We start from the raw sequence: 18,157 nt of genomic DNA, 5'->3' as shown, positions 1-18,157 counted from the left end.
TTTTGTGAATTTAATTCCTTTAATATAATGTTAGAAACTGTTATACATGTAATTTTGATATATCCTGAAGATTCTTTGTGATATCAGTTGATTGGTTGCTATAATAAATTACATTATTTTTAGTTAGCGCGTGTTTACTCTATACTATGCACAAGGCAAAGTTGATGTGAGTTTAACCTGTGAGAACCAGTTTTTGGCAGGAAAAAGGGAGGAGTAGATACGAAATTAAGTAAAAACAGAATTGAGTAGGGAATATAGAGAAGGGTAGCTGGAGACTGGAGGGGAATTTTGACGTGCCGAAAACAGTATTTAAAGGACCGGGAATCGCTTGGTATTTTAACTTACTTTTTTTTCTGAGTTGGAATTTTACCAAAACTTCCCAACGCCTAACATATACTCTCCCGAGTCTATAAATCAGTCACGGAAATGGAAGACTCTTTTAAGTTTGTGCTACTACATAGTAAAAGTCAGTAAGGACTTAAAAATTGTTGTTCAATCTACTTATGATGTGTTGAAGCTATATCCTGTTAAGATTACCTTTATTATACTTAGTGAGAAGTAACGAAAATTAATTCTTATGAAAGTAAATCGTTCCTAGTTGCAGTATTCAGCGAGTCAAGATTTAATATGTGATGTGCTAAGACTTTTCCCCTCTTCAAATGATAAATGCTATGCTATTGAATTAAGTGTTCATTAACTGAATGAGAATACTGTGAAGCCTATTCATTGTGATTTAGGAATCTTGACCTTGCATGAACTAAAATTGATTAACTGAGCTTAGAGAATTAGAAATTGAATGTCTGAATGTTCATGAGTTATATTCTTCTGAATATCTTGAACTGATTTGATATTTAAAATTGTTTTGAAATGTAACCTTAATCAGAGTAGAGTTATGATATAAGTTCTTTATAATAAGAAGGATAAGATCTGTTAAATATAATCTTTAATTATAAAGTTTAAGCTCAGCTGAGTAGTAGTGACTTAATGAGAGCTTTATATTCGTTCAATCACAATGTCCCTGTTGGAATACTGTGTTATGATGTAATTTATGTGACACTGCATTAAATAATTTTGTTTGAATCGAATCTTGTATTTGCCTGGTTGTTTCATTGCACCGCTCATTAAAATAATACGAATCTTAGCGGGAACCCTATGTAGTAAGAATAAAAACCTCGGCCTAAAATCAGCTTATGATAACCTAATACAGTTGAAGGTTGATTTATGTAAACTGCTCTTGCAATTCAGAATATGGAGTGGCGCAGTATAATATAAATTTTCTTCATATTCGATTGATATATCAGCCTACAACTAGTTAAATACTAAAGAGAGAGAATTGTAAGACAATAAAATGTGATTGAGAAGAAGTTACGATCCAACAGTAGCTCACTGATTATTTGAAGAAGACACTAACAAACCATGATAAGGGAATCTTCATTCCTTTCTATTAAGCCTGATATCACCACATCTGGATTACTGTGTTTAGGTTTGGGTCATCTGATCCAAATCTAAACTTTGTCTTGGGAATGTGAAAGTGGCAGAGAGGATTCAAAGGCAAGACACGAGGACGGTGAGTGGTTTGTGGAATGCTTCCTATGAAAATAGATTAAGAGTTTGTGGATTGCAAAAGTTGGTTGATAGACAAAAAAGGAAGTGGGGGAAATGTGATAGAAACGTTTAAATTATTTAAAGGATTTTATATGATTGATGCAGGGGAAATGGTTCAGCACTTGGCTAAAGGTACCAGAACAAGAGGTCTTCCCTGGGAGTTGGATAAGAGTGTGGTTAGTAAGGGTGTGAGGACTAGATTTTTCACTTGCAGAGTGGTGAATGAACTGACTGGGTTGCCTGAGTCCGTTTTAAGTGCTTTGTGTGTTAATAATTTTAGGAAAAGGTGCGATAGATATTGTGTTGAGAATAGGGGTTTCCCACAATGAGCCTTATCATTCCATGCAGCAATAATAATAATAATTTCCTGATATGCACCCTCAAGGGGTGTTCAGGCTACTATGATAGAACTACATGATTAAGTTTGCATTATTATTAATGTAAATTTAACACAACTTTCCTCCAAATTAGTCTATTACTTTTCAGCACTCCAATATTGTTTTATCTAACATTTTGTGTTTCTAAGGCACTTCTGACTGAATCAATCCACCTTGACCTTGGTCTTCCTCTGGGTCTGTTTCCTGCCATAAAACAAATACCTTAACTGCCTTAAGAGGATAAATTAAAGCTAATGCTCCTTTCTCTATTGTGGAATATTTTCTCTCAGAACTACTAAGTTTCAGAGGGATGCTGAGAAATGCTACTGGCTTCATCTTATCTTCTTCACATTGCTCCACTACAACAACTCTGCAATTTTGTGATGCATTGGTTGAAATATAAAACTTAGATCTTAATGTAGGGTGAATCAAAACAGGTGGGTTCATCAAAATAAACCTAAGATCATAAGCCTTCTGCTGTGTTTTTCCTTTCTTTGTAAGATTAGTAGAAGGATTTAGGCAGGCTTGAACAAGTTGGGATAAATCTCCTATAATAGTTCACCATTCCTACTAACCTAATTTCCCTAAAATTTGTAGGATTACTTAAGGAAAGAATTGCCTTAATGTTTTGATTATCAGATCTAATACCTTCTTTGTCTATAATATTCCCAAGGTAATTTACTTTCTCAGTAAAGAATTCACATTTTGAGCGCTTCAGTTTCAACTTTCACTCATGAATCTTCTTGATTACCTCCATCATTAGTCTTGCATGTGATTTAAAATCTGGAGAAAACAGCAGTAAATCATCTTGAAATACCAAAACACTGGTTCCTAAAAATTCAGATAATACTAAATTCATCAGTGCTTGAAATGACTGTGCAGGGTTCTTTGCACCTTGAGGTAATCTGGTCAATTTATACTTGAACTAAGGTGTGGAAAATGCAAAATACTTCCTATCTTCCTTTCTCAAAAGGTATCTGATAGTACCCATTATTATGGTCTAACTTTGAGAATCCTTTAGCACCATCTAAAATAGCCAAAAGTTCTTCAGTGCTACAAAGTGGAACATTAATAGACTTAATCACTTTGTTCACACCTCTTAAGAAGACATCTAAGATCTCCATTAGGTTTCTCTGGTAAAAGAAATAGAGAGTTTCCATAATGACTGAGAATGCTGAATAATGCCAGCCTCCAAATATTGCTGCAGCATGGTTTTAATCCCCTCAGTGTACTTGAGGTGCATGGTACTGCTTTATAGAAACAGATTTCTCTAACTTAACAATCATAGTGTTCTGCTACATCTGTACAAGATAATCCAAGTATACCTTCAGCAAAACTGTCTGATAATTTCTTTCCCTAATGCTGTTTGGATACTGTTAATGTATCAGGTAACTAAAAAAAGTTTTTGCGGTTTTTCATAAAATGTTTTATTCATTAAAATAAGCACCTTCACAATCGACAGTTTTTCCCCAACGAGATACAAGTTTGTAAATTCTGCTCTTATAAAACATTTTGTCTTTAAAAATAACAAACCTAGCAACCTCCACTTCAGTCTTCGTTTTATTGCAGAACTGTATTTTGCATGTGATTGTCTGGCACCAAAGAAAAGTGATAATTGCTTGGAGAAATGTCAGGAGAGAATATGGAGTATGAGGAAGTATATTCCATCCTAAAGCACAAATCTTCTCATGGGTAATTTTTACAGTATGAGGTTTTGCATTGTGCTATAAAGAATTGCACTTTCTTCTGATTAACTAGTCTTGGCTGTTTCTAAAGTAATGTATCCTGCACACTACCCAAGTTAGATTGAGTAGATATTGACTGTAATTGTTTGGCCTGCAAGAAGAAACTCGTAATGGACAATACCGGCTCTAATCCACACACACACACACAAAGCACAGTCTTCTTGGGGTGAAGCAGTGCCTTTGAAGTGTACAGTACTTGGATCATTTGGTGACAATCAATGATAGATTTGCTTCCTATTAGAGTGCCAGATCCATTTTTCATCACAAGTGAGCAAGTAATCCAAAAGTGGCTCATTTTTATGATGTGAAAAAAAGTGAACAACAAATTGATAGCCTTTGAAGTTTGTTATCTGATAATGCATGTGGAACCCATTTGTTGTTTCCATGATTTTTCCAGTTGATGCAAGTGTAAACGAATTGTTTCATCACTCATGTTAAACATTTGTGCAAGTTTTTGACATGCTAATCTTGAATTATTTTCAACAGTGGCATGTAATTCTTCATTAACAATAATAGAGGGTCTTCCTGAACATGGTGAATCTTCAAGTGATTAATCACCAGAAACAAATTTTTTAAACCATTTCTGCAGTATATTCCACTACCACATCTTTTCCAAATGCCACACATATCTTACAGGACACGTCTGAAGTCTTCAAACTGAGTTTAAATTCATAAAGCAAACAGGCCTGAATTACACCAGGTTCAACTGACATTTTAAAAGGATTTAGAGTCACAGAAAAAGAGTACACACCAAGTTATAGCACACTGTTTGACTGATGTGTATTTGTGCCTTATGATGCACACAAAAAATTGCACTCTGCAAACCACTACAAAATAAAACAAGTCATTGCAGCAAACTCTACCATAACTTTTTTGATTGTCTAATACTAATGTCTCAGAATTAATTCTACTCTTGAGAGACACTTGTGACATTAACATGCCTATAATTCCAGAATTAGTTCTGCTTCAATATTCTCAGCATCTTCGATAAAGAAACAAACCTTATGAACTTCTTTACTCAAAGGAAGCAAACTCTGTGAAGATTCAGCAGAGAATTTGTAACATGACTTAAAGTCAACCCCCATGCAAAGAAATAATTTCAGATAAATTATTACATTACTAGAAATTGCTTGGGAGACAAGCAACTCATGCAAAACAGTAACAGAAAAATCAGCAAAGAATATTTTTTCTACTGTGATTTTCTGTGTAGCGAGTAACTTCTAGTTAAATATATAGTACCATTCAGTTGAATCTCATTATCCAAAAACTCAGTCTTTAACCTTTACTTTAAAAATGTGAAAAACTGCCAAGTAATCACTGATGCTCCATTGTCAAAAAGTATGCTACCGGACAGCTTTGCAATTTTGGCATCCACCAAAATGTTCTGAAACTACTAGATCCAGAGTTGTTAAATCTACTGGACAGGCTTAGGTGTTCAACGTTACTGATAATTTATTTTAACTAGACATGGTATTTTATTTTGTTATCTATCTAAACAGTCAATACCCCAAAATTCACTTCACAGTAGAAAAAGAATATAATCTATCTGACTTTTCTTGACACGTTAGTCACCTGGCTTTCAGATGGTTCACTCTCTTTCCATTTATAGAAAGCCAAACATTCATTAAGATATCCACATAAACAATCACATCAAGACCAATCAATCCAGACCAACAGTGTGGTATTCCAAAAAACAGTTACACACGGAGCTAGGGCTATTTGTTCTAATGATGTAGCTCTTTTCACTGAACTTAAATGGTTACAGCTCCTGTAAAATAGATAAAATACTATGTGGTCATTTTACTTTCCCTCCTGAAATGTGCAAAAAACAAAACACCACTATTCCTATTCCATATGTCCAAGGTATATCTGAAAAGATAGCCAAAATACAAATAAAATATAATCTTTGCACCACATTCAAACCGCATGCTAAATTAGCAACACTGATCTGCTCTCCTAAGGATAAACTATCCCTCTCCCCCCAGCATGTCCTGGAGTGTATGAAGTTCCATGTAACTGTGACTTGGCTTAATATGGACAGACAGGAAGATCTTTTAGCATCTTCCTTGGAGAACATAAAAAATACATTTGCTACCATTATTATGACAAATCTGAACTAGCAGACCATGCTATGGACACTCCCTTTATACAGGATTAGATGAAGAAAATCATTGTGCTTTATAGAAGTTGTTACAGGTTAGAAAGATTATTTTTAGAAAATGTGAGGCATTTTCCTAACCTGAACAAGTATGGTTGCCATTAATTTGTGAAAAAAATGGGGAGACTTATCTTAAGATCAACTCCTACATAGCTGCAATATTTCATTTTTACAACATTAGAGGGCACCAAATTAAAACTTCAGATATTTTGTTTATTACAATTTGAATTGTTTCACTTACTCATTGTCATGTGTTAACTGTAACATATGGTGTGATCTGAAGATGCTGGTTTGAAATCCATTGAAATATAAGCTAGTTAATAAACATCTTTTTTATAATTTAGCTGGTTTTGTGTTGTAATACCATTAAAATAAGTTATGAACAGAGTTGTTAAAGTTTTACAACAAGAATGAAACTGAAGAATTAGACTTCTCTTCTAAGCATATTTTGTACAACATTTAAAGATTGAGAATCTTTATGTGTGCTGTGCTTTGGCCTCTTGAAGATTTAGGTTTAGGCAATCACCCTGCAGAACAATGTCCAGATATGCGACCTAGCTCTTCACATCTAAAACAATTACTAGTATTTTTATCATTAAAACAACTTGCATTTCCCTTTACATAAGAAGTTAACTGTGAATGAAGTTCTGAAACTGACTTCAAAATTTCATATGGACATCCCTTCACAGGATTAGATGGAAGAAAACCAGTGTGCTTTTTAGAAGTTGTTATAGGTCAGAAAGATTATTTTTAGAGTCAGCCACCATGGCATGTCTGGACTGGCAGACTATGTTGTGAACACCCTTTCACAAGGAATAGATGAAACAAACACAAGAAGTTAACTGAAATTGAAGTTCTTAACTGACTTCAAAATTTCATCCTATGACTTTGAGATAACAAACATCTTAACTACTCTCTTTTCTAATTTATTTCTTTGCACAAACTTTGCCTTCTACGAGTATAAAAACTTCTGAAGAAAAATAGCAAACTATGTCAGCTATTAGAAATTATTTATCAGACTGAGAATCCTAAATAAAACAAACCTTTTATTTAATGTACTAAACTTGCATTAAAATATTTGGATCAATTCATGCTTTTTATATCATCCATATCATTCATTATCCTTTATATATACATACATATATATATATATCCATATCAGTGGCAGCTCCTCCATAAGGATTGCAGGGCTGCATTGGATGCAACTCCATCATTGAGTATACTAGTGAGTAGTACTGGCTAATATACTCGACGCTGGAGCTGCATCCAATGCAGCTCTGCAGCCCTTAGGACAAGCCACCACTGATCCATATCCTTCCACATAGAAAGCCATGGTTTACCACTATATATTTCAAATTCTAAATTAAACTAAAATTTGCAATATTTATAGTCGATATGAAAACTAATTTTTAAACCAAAATCTAAAAAATCTAAAAAAAATTTTTAATTATTAATTGAAAAAATCACTCAGTTTTATTTTTATTTTTGGCATGGGGAGGATCGAGTGAGAGTAGGAGAGTGGTAGCATTAATCATTTTTTAAGTGTCCTTTAATCCAGTTGTAGAAACCTGGCAACCTTAGGTGAGATGTGCATTTCAGAGCATTTTAAAAATGTAGAAAAAAAAAAAAGAAAGAAAACATAAATCAGGATTGGTAATGCATAACAGAATCCAAACATGAATCAGTGAACCAAAATGATCTACGTAGATTACAAATTTAACTCCAGAGCTTTTCAGGTCATCTGACATGTTAAAATATCCACAATAGTGTAACAAGAAACAAGCCATGATCTTACACCAAGTCTTGTCCTCTGTCATAAAACATCGGACATCTAATGCATACAGACACCATTGTACTGCACTAGAATGTGCACTACACTGATGCACATTCTATTGTCTGTCTTTTTTTTAAATATTTAGCATTGTGAACATTGTGCTTGTAGCTTCACTTTGCTTTATTCACTGCTATCTCCTGAAGATGTGAAATGTAGTTATTTGACAAAACTAGGTGAGTATTAAATATATTTTACTACTAATTTGTCCAATGCAATTGAAATACTGACATTACTAGATTATGTTGTTTTAAGGATACTTGCGACATAAGACTCAATGATATAATCACGTAATCACAAGAAATTATGTATTTCCATTTCATGGAAATTAGAATTAACAATTCTTGTTAATTCTAATTTCCATGAAACTTGAGTATCTTGTCAGTAGAAGTTTTTTTTGAATGAGATTATGGCTGTGAGACCTGGTTGCTGAAACAGTTTTATAAATATCTTCTGCTAAATCAATGTATACAAAGCAAGGTATCTATTTATGCTGCCCTGGTTTATAAAATTGTTTTAATTTTATTGTGATTACGTGATTATATCATTACTAGATTATGATCTCACATCCCAGAAGCTTTGGAATTAAGAGACCAAGTCGGAATAGAATGGTCATCCACATGATTCTTTCTGGATTACCTTCTTTGTAATGTGTGATACATAATCATCGATGTGTGTGTTTCAGTGACAATTCTAATTTTATAACTATAAAAGTGGATGTTTCCATCTGTGGGTCTCAATCACTCAGTGACTACTAAGGAAGCTGTCTACTGCAACTATTTTTGTTCAAATTCTTGTTAATTCTAATTTCCATGAAACTTGAGTATCTTGTCAGTAGAAGTTTTTTTTGAATGAGATTATGGCTGTGAGACCTGGTTGCTGAAACAGTTTTATAAATATCTTCTGCTAAATCAATGTATACAAAGCAAGGTATCTATTTATGCTGCCCTGGTTTATAAAATTGTTTTAATTTTATTGTTTGAGATAGTCATAAGTGTATCAGTCACAAAATGTTTTTAAAGTACTATTCTAGGATCTCTTTGATTCCATTCTTTCTATGCTGAGCAGGAGGTGGTGTGTTTATACATTGTACAAACACACAACTGCAATATTAAATATTTTCTCAAATCGCTAAATACCCTAATTAGCAGCAGATATGAAGGTGAAGAATCAGCATAAATAAAACAGTATTCAGTGGATGATTAGGAAGCATGGGTAGGTGTGTGTGTGTGTGTGTGTGTGTGTGTGTGTGTGTGTGTGTGTAGGTGGGGACCTGTGGAAGATGCAGTTGAGACGTCACCATATTTGGAGACGTTATTTTAAAGGATTTCCAAGACTCAGTCTGCTGCTTGCTGTCAGAGACAGTGCATTAACAGTCTTTTTGTTATTGTAGTATTAATGCAGTAATAGATCAGTAGTATGTATATTTTTAAGTTTTAAGTTTGACCCACCGATGTCAAAGCTTACATCAGATATATGTACAGCAATCCCTCGATTAAAGCGCCCCCGATTAGTGCACCTATATACATCTTAAAAATAAATGTTACCGATCTCAAAAATTTTCTACCTAGCTATTTTTATAGCTAATTATTTTAAAAAATCACTCACCAGGATTAAATAATTTAGTTACCGATTTAGAACATTTTACCAAGTTATTTTTTAATGGCATACTACACTATTTCCATGTACACTATGTTCCAAATTTATCGTCAAAATGTCATCTTTTTTTATATCATCTTCTAATTATATAGTATTTTGATGATCATATCTCGTGCAATTGTTTTTTCCTTACTTTTTTATTTTCAAGTATTTTCTCAATCTTTCATCATAAGTAAAAAATAATTAGTGAGCAAAAAAATGGAAATGTGAAAATGATTCGAAAAGTAATCTGATTGGAAGAAATACTTGAAATAATAAAGAAAAATGAACAAGGTGAGTCCAGAGCAAAGATAGAACAAGAACACAAAAATGGGTGAATCAACTATAAGAGCCATTTTAAGCAAAGCTGCTGAATACAAAGAAAAAGGTAAGGCTGCTTCAAGTTCATCATGTATGCACTCGAAATTAAAGTATTATAATGATTGAATTAGACACTTCTACATGGATCGAAGACTGTGACCAAAAACGAATCCCGCTAAGTACTGTCCATATTAAATCAAAAGCATTAAGTCTCTTTGCAACCTTGAAAGAAAGGGCTATCAATGATGGAAATGAAGAATTCCACGCTAGTGTTGGGCGGTTTGAATGTTCCAAAAAGAGAAATAGTCTATATAAAGTTCTAATGCTGTAAGTGCAGCATTAGAACATTAAAAATGGTGGCAGCAAATTATCCAGAGAATTTGAAGAAAATTGTGGAAGAAAGGGGCTATTGGGACCAACAAATATTTAATGTCGATGAAATCGGGCTTTTTTGTAAGTGAATGCCTTCCAAGACTTTTCTGCCAAATCAGAAAAACTCACGTTAATCAAGTCACAAAGTCGAATGAAATTACTGCTAGCAATATGTGAGTCATTTGGAAGCACATTCTTCTACATTGTGCAAATGATTTTATAGGCTTTTCAAATGAATCTAAGTTAATTAAATCTCATTCTGAGAAAATGAGTGATTCTGGCCTGCTAAATTTAGATGCAAAGTGGGAAGATCCTGAAGAATATGAAAAAAATTTAAATCACTTACAAGCCCAAAGAAATTTCACAGAAACAATTTTAAAATATTTTTCGTGCAGCCAAAGTTCTTAAGCAGCAATGCTTAGAGGCTGACCCTGATAAAGAGAGAAGCAGTAAAATTTGCAGAAGAGGCAATAGGGCAATACCGTCAGTTGTATGAAAAAAAGAAAACAAAATGCCTGCCAAACTATTAGCTAAATCTCTTTGTTAAGAGATAGAATAATAAATTTATATTCTGAATATGCTTTATTGTCTTTCAGCCTCTTGGTTTTCCTTCAACTAGGCCCTGAGATATACTATAATTCTTTTATAAAAAAAAAAAAAAAATTAAGGGTCAAAAAAGAAATTTGAGGAACGAATTATACTTTTTCCCATAGGCTATTATATTCGATTAGTGTGTTTTCGATTAATATGCCTGTTTTAAAGAAAGCATTAGGCGCACTAATCGAGGGATTGCTATGTGTCAATTAAATTTTTAGATGGATAAAAATATGTAACTTAAAAAAATCATTTTGAGATCTTATAAATGGTAAAGTATGTTTAAAAAAAAAAAAAAAACTATTTTAGAAAATCTGTCTATCTTAAGCGAACCCAAATGCTGCTTATAAGACATGACTAGCATATTCGCTTCCTTATATTAAACGGAATGTTACTCTTGGAATATATCATATACATATTGTACCATATTTTATACTAGATTGCTGAGCTGGAGTTGGAAAGGAAGTCTACATAATATTAAGATTTAGAATACTTGCATTAAGAAATGGGTTGACAGAGAATCTCTACTTTGCAACAAACAGCGTGGGTTTGCTAAGGGAAGTTCTATAATTATGTTACCACTGAGTTAGACAAAGGGGAATGGATATGCCATGATATTTTGCTATGACTTTTGACAGAATATATCATGAAAGACTGTTGCATAAATTAGAGAATATGGGATTGGATTTGTCTGTGCAGTTAACCTAGTGGCTGTATGCTTTGCAACCGTATGCCTGGGGAAGGAGTGTCCTAGGTTCGATTCCCATCGGTGATGTGAGGAGCTAAAGGATCTTCCTCAGAAATAACCCAGTGCTGGTCTACTGTCTACTGGACGTAGACAGTAGGCCCCCAGTTTATCCTGTTGTTTTTCATCCTGCAAAGCAGGCAAACTGGCCTTGAGAACTCAACACTACAGGACATAGGATATACTGGGACATAGGGCTGACCACCTTATCCTGTGAACGGCTTGAGGTCCAAAGATTAAAAACCCTCGACACCGCAAGGTAAAAGGAAAATGAGAAAATGATGGGATTGGATTATGGATTGTTGGTATGGATAAGAGGATGGCTGACTGACATGAAAAAGTCGTATATGGAGTGGGGGTGAATCTGCAAAATTCACAGTAACCAGTGGTGTGCCTCAAGGATCAGTCCTTGGTCCATTGTTATTCAATCTGTAAATTAATGACGTTAGGAAGGATTTGGCATCTGACATACAGCTACGAGTATTTGCTGATAATGCAAAGATAGAAAGGTTTTTAAGAGGTAGATATGGGGTTTTTGGAGGTGAGAGAGGTTGATCTTCATGGAATGTTGTCAAAGTATTTTACTTATACAGTATATTGGAAGTTTTTTTTTTTTTTTTTTTTCAAGATATTATTGATCATCTTGTATTCACCGCGCGGTTAGCCTAGTGGCTTTGCGCTTCGCAACCATATGCCTGGGGAAGGAGTGTCCCAGGTTCGATTCCCGTTGTAGACGTGAGGAATTTGAGGATCTTCCTCAGGCATAGCCAAGTTAGCTGGTCTTGGGCGCGGTCAGTAGGGTTTTTTTCCACCAGTTTATCTGGCATTTTTCATCCCGCAAACAGGCAAACCGGCCCTATGAACATACGCCTCTACAGTCAAAAATATATCCCCCCCCCCCAGCGGCAGACCAGGCGACGGGTCGGTTGGGAGTAGTACTAAAAGAAGTCGCATCTAAAGTAACACGCGGACCCTGCATGGGAAGCGGGAATAACGCGTAGTAGAAGAAGAAGAAGATTGATCATCTTGTATTCATAACCACTTTTAGTTGAGTCTCACTGTAATATATATCATAACTAATGGTTCTCCTTTAATCCTTACAACTTCTGCATAGTGGCATAGTGAGAGCTGATCATAATTTTTTTTTTTTTGTAAGTCCTTTTAATGAAAATCACTTTAATACTGCTGTTTATAATTTTAATACCTAATTCTTCCTATGGTTATAGAAATTAATTGTAATTCAGTATTCACATTTTTAGCATTACATTAGTCAGAAAAGTCAAATTCAAGTGGGAAAAATTCAAAGATGTAAACTAGTTACTTTCATTCTAATTTTTATTGGTTACATTTAGTAAGTGGCAGAATTTTGCTTATCAGTATCTCAGGTCATCCGACAAATTATGCATACCAGTGTACTCCTTGTCTCATAGTTGCTCTGATGTAATCTAAACAGCCGGCTAGCCATTTTTTTGGCAGTCTGGTTTATAGCATATTAAAAATAGAGTAAAAAATTGTTTTCAGCCTAACGAGTAATTTTTTTTTTTAACTACAGCATATGTACTGTATGTTTTTTAGGCCAGCCTGGATTATTTTGGCAATAGGAGGACAGATCTCAGTGTAGGTTCAAAATTTCAAGGTGTTGAAACACCTAGTCAGGTAAGCTTTGTATTTCTATAAATTAAGTAAATTCTTATCTGCTTCAACTGTTTTATACTATAGCAAAAAATGCTCCTCAGAATTATATAAGCAAAGCAGATATTAGATCCAGCATTATTTCATAGCTGAATGTAGAAACTATGAAAGTTTCTTGAGTTGACCAGAGAGCTTGTGAGAATACATTCCACAGCATTCACGAGTTGCCTTAGTGTGGACTACTTAAAAGACATGGGCACTGCCCATGTGTCTATGAATTCACCTTTTATCAGTCCATTTTGATAAGTTTTTCACTGACCTGACAGCTGATTCGAACTGGTTGGTTCTCTTCTGAGACCAGGGAGAGCAAAAACTTAAGAGAGCAAAAACTCCTGTTCTACTAAGGAACTTGAAACGTTGAAGAAATGTAATTTTTGTAAGCAAACGCTTGGTTGGTGTGTAAAAATTATTACTAAAATAAAGAGCCAGAAGGCTTCAGTTCGGTGATTCAAAATGATTTTGCTTATATAATTTTTCATCACCAAACTAAAGCCTTTTGGCTCTTTATTTTAGTTCCTCAGCATGTATATATATTTTTTTTTGAGAGGAGACCTCATATAGTCTTTTAAAGAATACGGAGACCTGACTAGATCTTCTGACTTAATGTCCAGTCCTCACCTTCTCATGGTGTCATCTTAGGTTCCTCTTAGGTATCTACCTGGATACTAAATGAATGAGGATGGGCTGATAATTTGGGATTTAGCTGACCAAATTGTATTCTTATTGGTTTAAACTGACGTAAAATGATGGTACAACATGACAGAATTTTATGCTGTGGGGTGTCGCCCAGTTAAACAAGCCCCCCCCCCCCATTGTTTTTGTCAAGGAATCAGGGCAAACAATTCACTGTCAGCTACTGGAACAAATCATTGAACACATCCCAACTCAACATCAGCAGCATTCGAGATTGGTACCAGCAACATAAGAAGCATCAATGGAAAACAAATGTAACTAGCAGAATAAGATAATAATAAATTTAGTTTAATCCTTTATCCAAGTGTGAGCAAACAAAGTTTGCGCCTGAAAGTATCTTCAGGACTGGGATAAGGTGGTGCAACTCGTTGCAAAGGTGGAGCAAGCTCACAACACTCCTATCTCAGTATTTCCCATAATGCAAAACACATCTCCTTGTGGATATGTATAATGTTATGCATTAAGGGGAGGGCCACTACCCAGACTAGTTTCGACCTTTATTGAGGTCTCTTCAGTGGGAGCCAGGCCCGAGTGGAGATATCAGGCAGAAGCATTAGCAAGGTCAACTCTACCTATAGGAGTTGCCAAACGGTATGCCACCTTTTTATTAAATTACTCTGGATTTAGAGAAAGATCTAGCAGAATAAGAACCAATTCGGTGTCACTGAAACAAAGATAAAAACAGGTGAAATCTTTCTAAGCAGCATACACAAAATGTTATATTGAGGCAATAACAATCATAAAAAAAGAGTAGCTGTGGCATTCAACACTAAATACAAGGATTGATCTTCTTGAATAGCAGGTGATATCAAGTAGTGATTTCAGAATGGGGAAACTGGACAATGACTTATTTGTGCCTATGGTTCCACAGAAGGTTCTACAATGGAAGAAACAGGAATTTTTTGATTCATTAGTGAAGGCGGCTGATACAATGAAAAAGGAAAAGTTGGTCCTTGTTGGAGGTCTAGACAGTAGAGAAGGAAATGATTACGAAAGATATACTGTCCAACCACAGATGCATGACCCACGGCTGGCATTGTGCCAAGAAGAGTCGATTCATGTTGAAGGGGAGAAAGGAATAAGGTGAAGTACGAATTTGTCACCAACATGTGAAATCAGGTGCTTTATATGTAAAATTTTCCAGCTGTTGTAAAGCAAAATAGTTACCTCTTTAAAAACTAGAATTTTCATAAAAGAAAAGCTAATATTCCAACGTATAATAATAAACACACATCCCATGAAACGCATTGATTACCCTATTGTCAGAATGGATTTGCCTCCTGCTGCCATGCACGAAACTGTTGAGGGATCTTGCATCTGTGGCCACACAGAAGAAATGTTTCGGGAAGTTAATAATGGTAAGTACCTGCTAGATTTTTGTTCAGGAGATTTCGATGTTAAAATGTACAGAAATTCATGTGGAGAGAAGCAAAGAACAAGAAAAGACTCATTGACTAATTGTGGATGGCTATGTTTTCCCACTGTTTCAAGACACAAGAATATACAGAGGATTTGAAATAGGAAGTGATCACTATTTAGTTTTGAACAGGATAAAATTGAATTTCATATTGAAAAGAAGGGTGTGTAAGAAGGTTTTGAAACAGCAGCTATTAAAGATGAACTGTAGAGTCAAATGCACAACCATTATTAAAGAAAAATGGGACAGATTGAAAACAAGAACCAAACCTTTGAGATTCATTGGTAAAAACTGAAGGAAACATTGATTCAGCCAGAGAGGCACGTGGTGATGTAATCGGTAAGGATAAAAAAAAATCGCAACTCTATGGTGGACCCAGGAAGTTAAAGAGGCAGTCAAGGAAAAGTAACAGCATATAGAAAGTCCTGGAAAGTGAGTCATTTGTGCTTTTAGAGAATACAAAGAAAAATGAAAGAAAGCAAAGCGCTGTGTAAAACTAGCTAAATGAAAGTCGTGGAAAGACTTTGGTAAAAACATGGAAAATATCATGAAGGTGCAAAAATATTCTGGAGGCTATTGAAAAAAACTCAGAAATGAAGGAAATAGTGTAAAAGTAATCATGAAGTATCAATAAAGGTGACATGAAAATTGAAGATAAAGATATTCTAGATCTCCGGAGCGATTACTTTGTCACTGAAACAAAGTAATCACTTTGTTTCAGTGACAATGAAAGATGGCTAAATGAAACGAGTGTCAGCACAGTGGTAGGAAAAACCCTCAACAGGAATATATCCATACTTCATTGTCAAATTCCTTCAATGTTCCCTCAAGGGCTGTACAGGATATGATAGTACTACATGAAAAATTTACATCATTACTAAATTCCTATCTACAATTTCACTACAAATCAGCCTGTTACTTGTCAAACTCTAACATTATCAGATCTTATATGTCTAATGTCTAAGGCACTTTGTACCGTATCAATACACCTATATCTTGTCTTGGTCTTCCTCTGGGTCGTTTTCCTGCCAACCTGGTAGAGAACACTTGTTTTGCTAATCTTTCCTCTCCCATTCTGTTTAAGTGACCATACCACCTGAGATTAGCTCTGCTAACGCATTCCGGGATGCTGACAATGTCAAGTTCTTTCTTAATATGCTCATTTTTAATATGATATTGATATTGATGCCATCTGTCACGCCTCTAATCTTTCTCAGGACTCTCATATCTGCGGTCTCTAGTCTTTGGTCAAGTGTTTTACTTCTGACTCAGTTCTCAGATCCAAAAGTTAAAACTGGTTTGAACACTGTCTTGTATACAGCTAATTTAGTGTTCTGACTAATTTCTCTCTTATTCCATATGAATTTATTCAATTGACTTCCCACCATACCAGCTTTGCTGATTCTGTTGTCTATTTCCCTATTTAATTTACCATCTTCACTAAAAATCGTGCCTAAGCAGCTGATATGTTTTACTTGTTCCACAGGTTCTCTGTTTACAATGCAGTTGACATTTTCAACAATTGTGCCTATTTTCATTGTCTTTGTCTTTTTATTGCTAACCTTCATACCATATCTATTACAACAGTTATTCAATTTAGTCAGGGAATCTTGCAGACTTGTAGCAGATTTATTTAGAAGTATAACATCATCTGCATTAAGCAAAGAGCTGACATTAACATCTCCAATTTGATATCAGGTTTAATACCACTTCATAATGTGATCCATGTAGATAATGAATAACACAGGGGATATTGCATCCTTGTCTGACATCAGATTTAACATTAAACCATCTTCCTGTACTTCAATTCTAACTGCTGACTTCCAACTCAAATAAAGACTAAGTATTGCTTGATATAATGTCCCATTGACACCATATAACTATAGCGTATTGAATAGCTTCTCTCTTGGTCCCTTGTCATATGCCTTTTCCAGATCGAAAAAACTTAAATACAGATCTTTGTTATATTCCCATGATTTTTTAACTATTTGTTGTGAAGAGAAGATCTGATCCTGACAGTCTCTGTTTGGCCTTAATCCAGCTTGTTCTTCACCAAACTTTTCTTCCACAATTCTTTTCAACCGTTTCTCAAATATACTTGCATAAATCTTTCCAGGAACACTCAGTAGGGAAATACTTCTGTAATTCTCACATTCAGTTTTATTTCCCCTTTTTATATATGGGTACTCTGAGAGTTCAACTCCAATCATCGGGAATTCGTCCCTCTGTCCAGGACTTCTGAACTATGTGGTGCAGCCACTGTAAGACTTTTATACCTCCATACTTCAGCATTTCTGTTTGAATATCATCTATTCCTGCTGGCTTTCCACATTTCAAGCCTTAGATAGTTTTTTCTACTTCAAATATGGATATGTATTCCTGACTGCATGCATGGTCAGTGATTTTTATCACTGTGCTGTCATTACTGCTTGTTTCATTTAGCAAATTTTCAAAGTAATTACTCCATACTTCAAGGATATCTTTTTCTCCCATTTTCATGTCAACTTTATCATCTCTATGTCCTTTTACAGCACTCTTTCCTCCATTTCTAAGCTTCTTCACAACCTCCAGAACATCTTACCGCCTTCTTGATTCTCGTAGACAGGCTTATACATTGGTTATGCATTACTAAATCACTTAAGGAATTGAACTACATAGATACAAATATAAATTAAATTACACTTTAATAAATATTTCCGATATTTTGGCAACGTCACATTGCCATTTTCAAAAGGAACTTACAAAAAGGCACGTGCATGTAGGCACTACAACACAGTAACTGAAAAATGAAGAGATGAAGCTATTGTTCTCCTAGAAGTCCTAATGGTGCCCTGTAGCGGGCTAAGTAGGTGTTCTTGGCTGTTGGGGCTGAAGGTCTGCTGATGTAAGCCTCCCAAATTTGGGGCAGTCACATACAACCAAATTTGGTGAGGTTTGGAGAGTTTCTTAGGACTGAGGCTGATTCCATA

At 34.9% G+C, this 18,157-nt stretch overlaps 1 protein-coding gene across 3 annotated transcripts in view; it reads left to right on the top strand.

The window, feature by feature from the left end:
• LOC150104791 (phosphatidylinositol 3,4,5-trisphosphate 3-phosphatase TPTE2-like) overlaps positions 1-18,157 on the top strand; it is a 332,531-nt gene that overhangs the window by 232,455 nt on the left and 81,919 nt on the right. For all 3 annotated transcript variants that reach the window (XM_090395969.1, XM_090395968.1, XM_090395967.1), the window contains exon 11: positions 12,962-13,042. In XM_090395969.1, coding sequence (XP_090252095.1) covers positions 12,962-13,042 — 81 coding nt within the window. The remainder of the gene's footprint in view (positions 1-12,961; positions 13,043-18,157) is intronic.

Source organism: Typopeltis vanoorti, chromosome 7 (genome assembly GCF_054136105.1).
Source record: "Typopeltis vanoorti isolate ZY-2024b chromosome 7, IOZ_Tvanoo_1.0, whole genome shotgun sequence".
NCBI lineage: Eukaryota > Metazoa > Arthropoda > Arachnida > Uropygi > Thelyphonidae > Typopeltis > Typopeltis vanoorti.
Note: the sequence above shows the minus strand (reverse complement) of the source record. Positions and strands in the feature narration are given on the sequence as shown.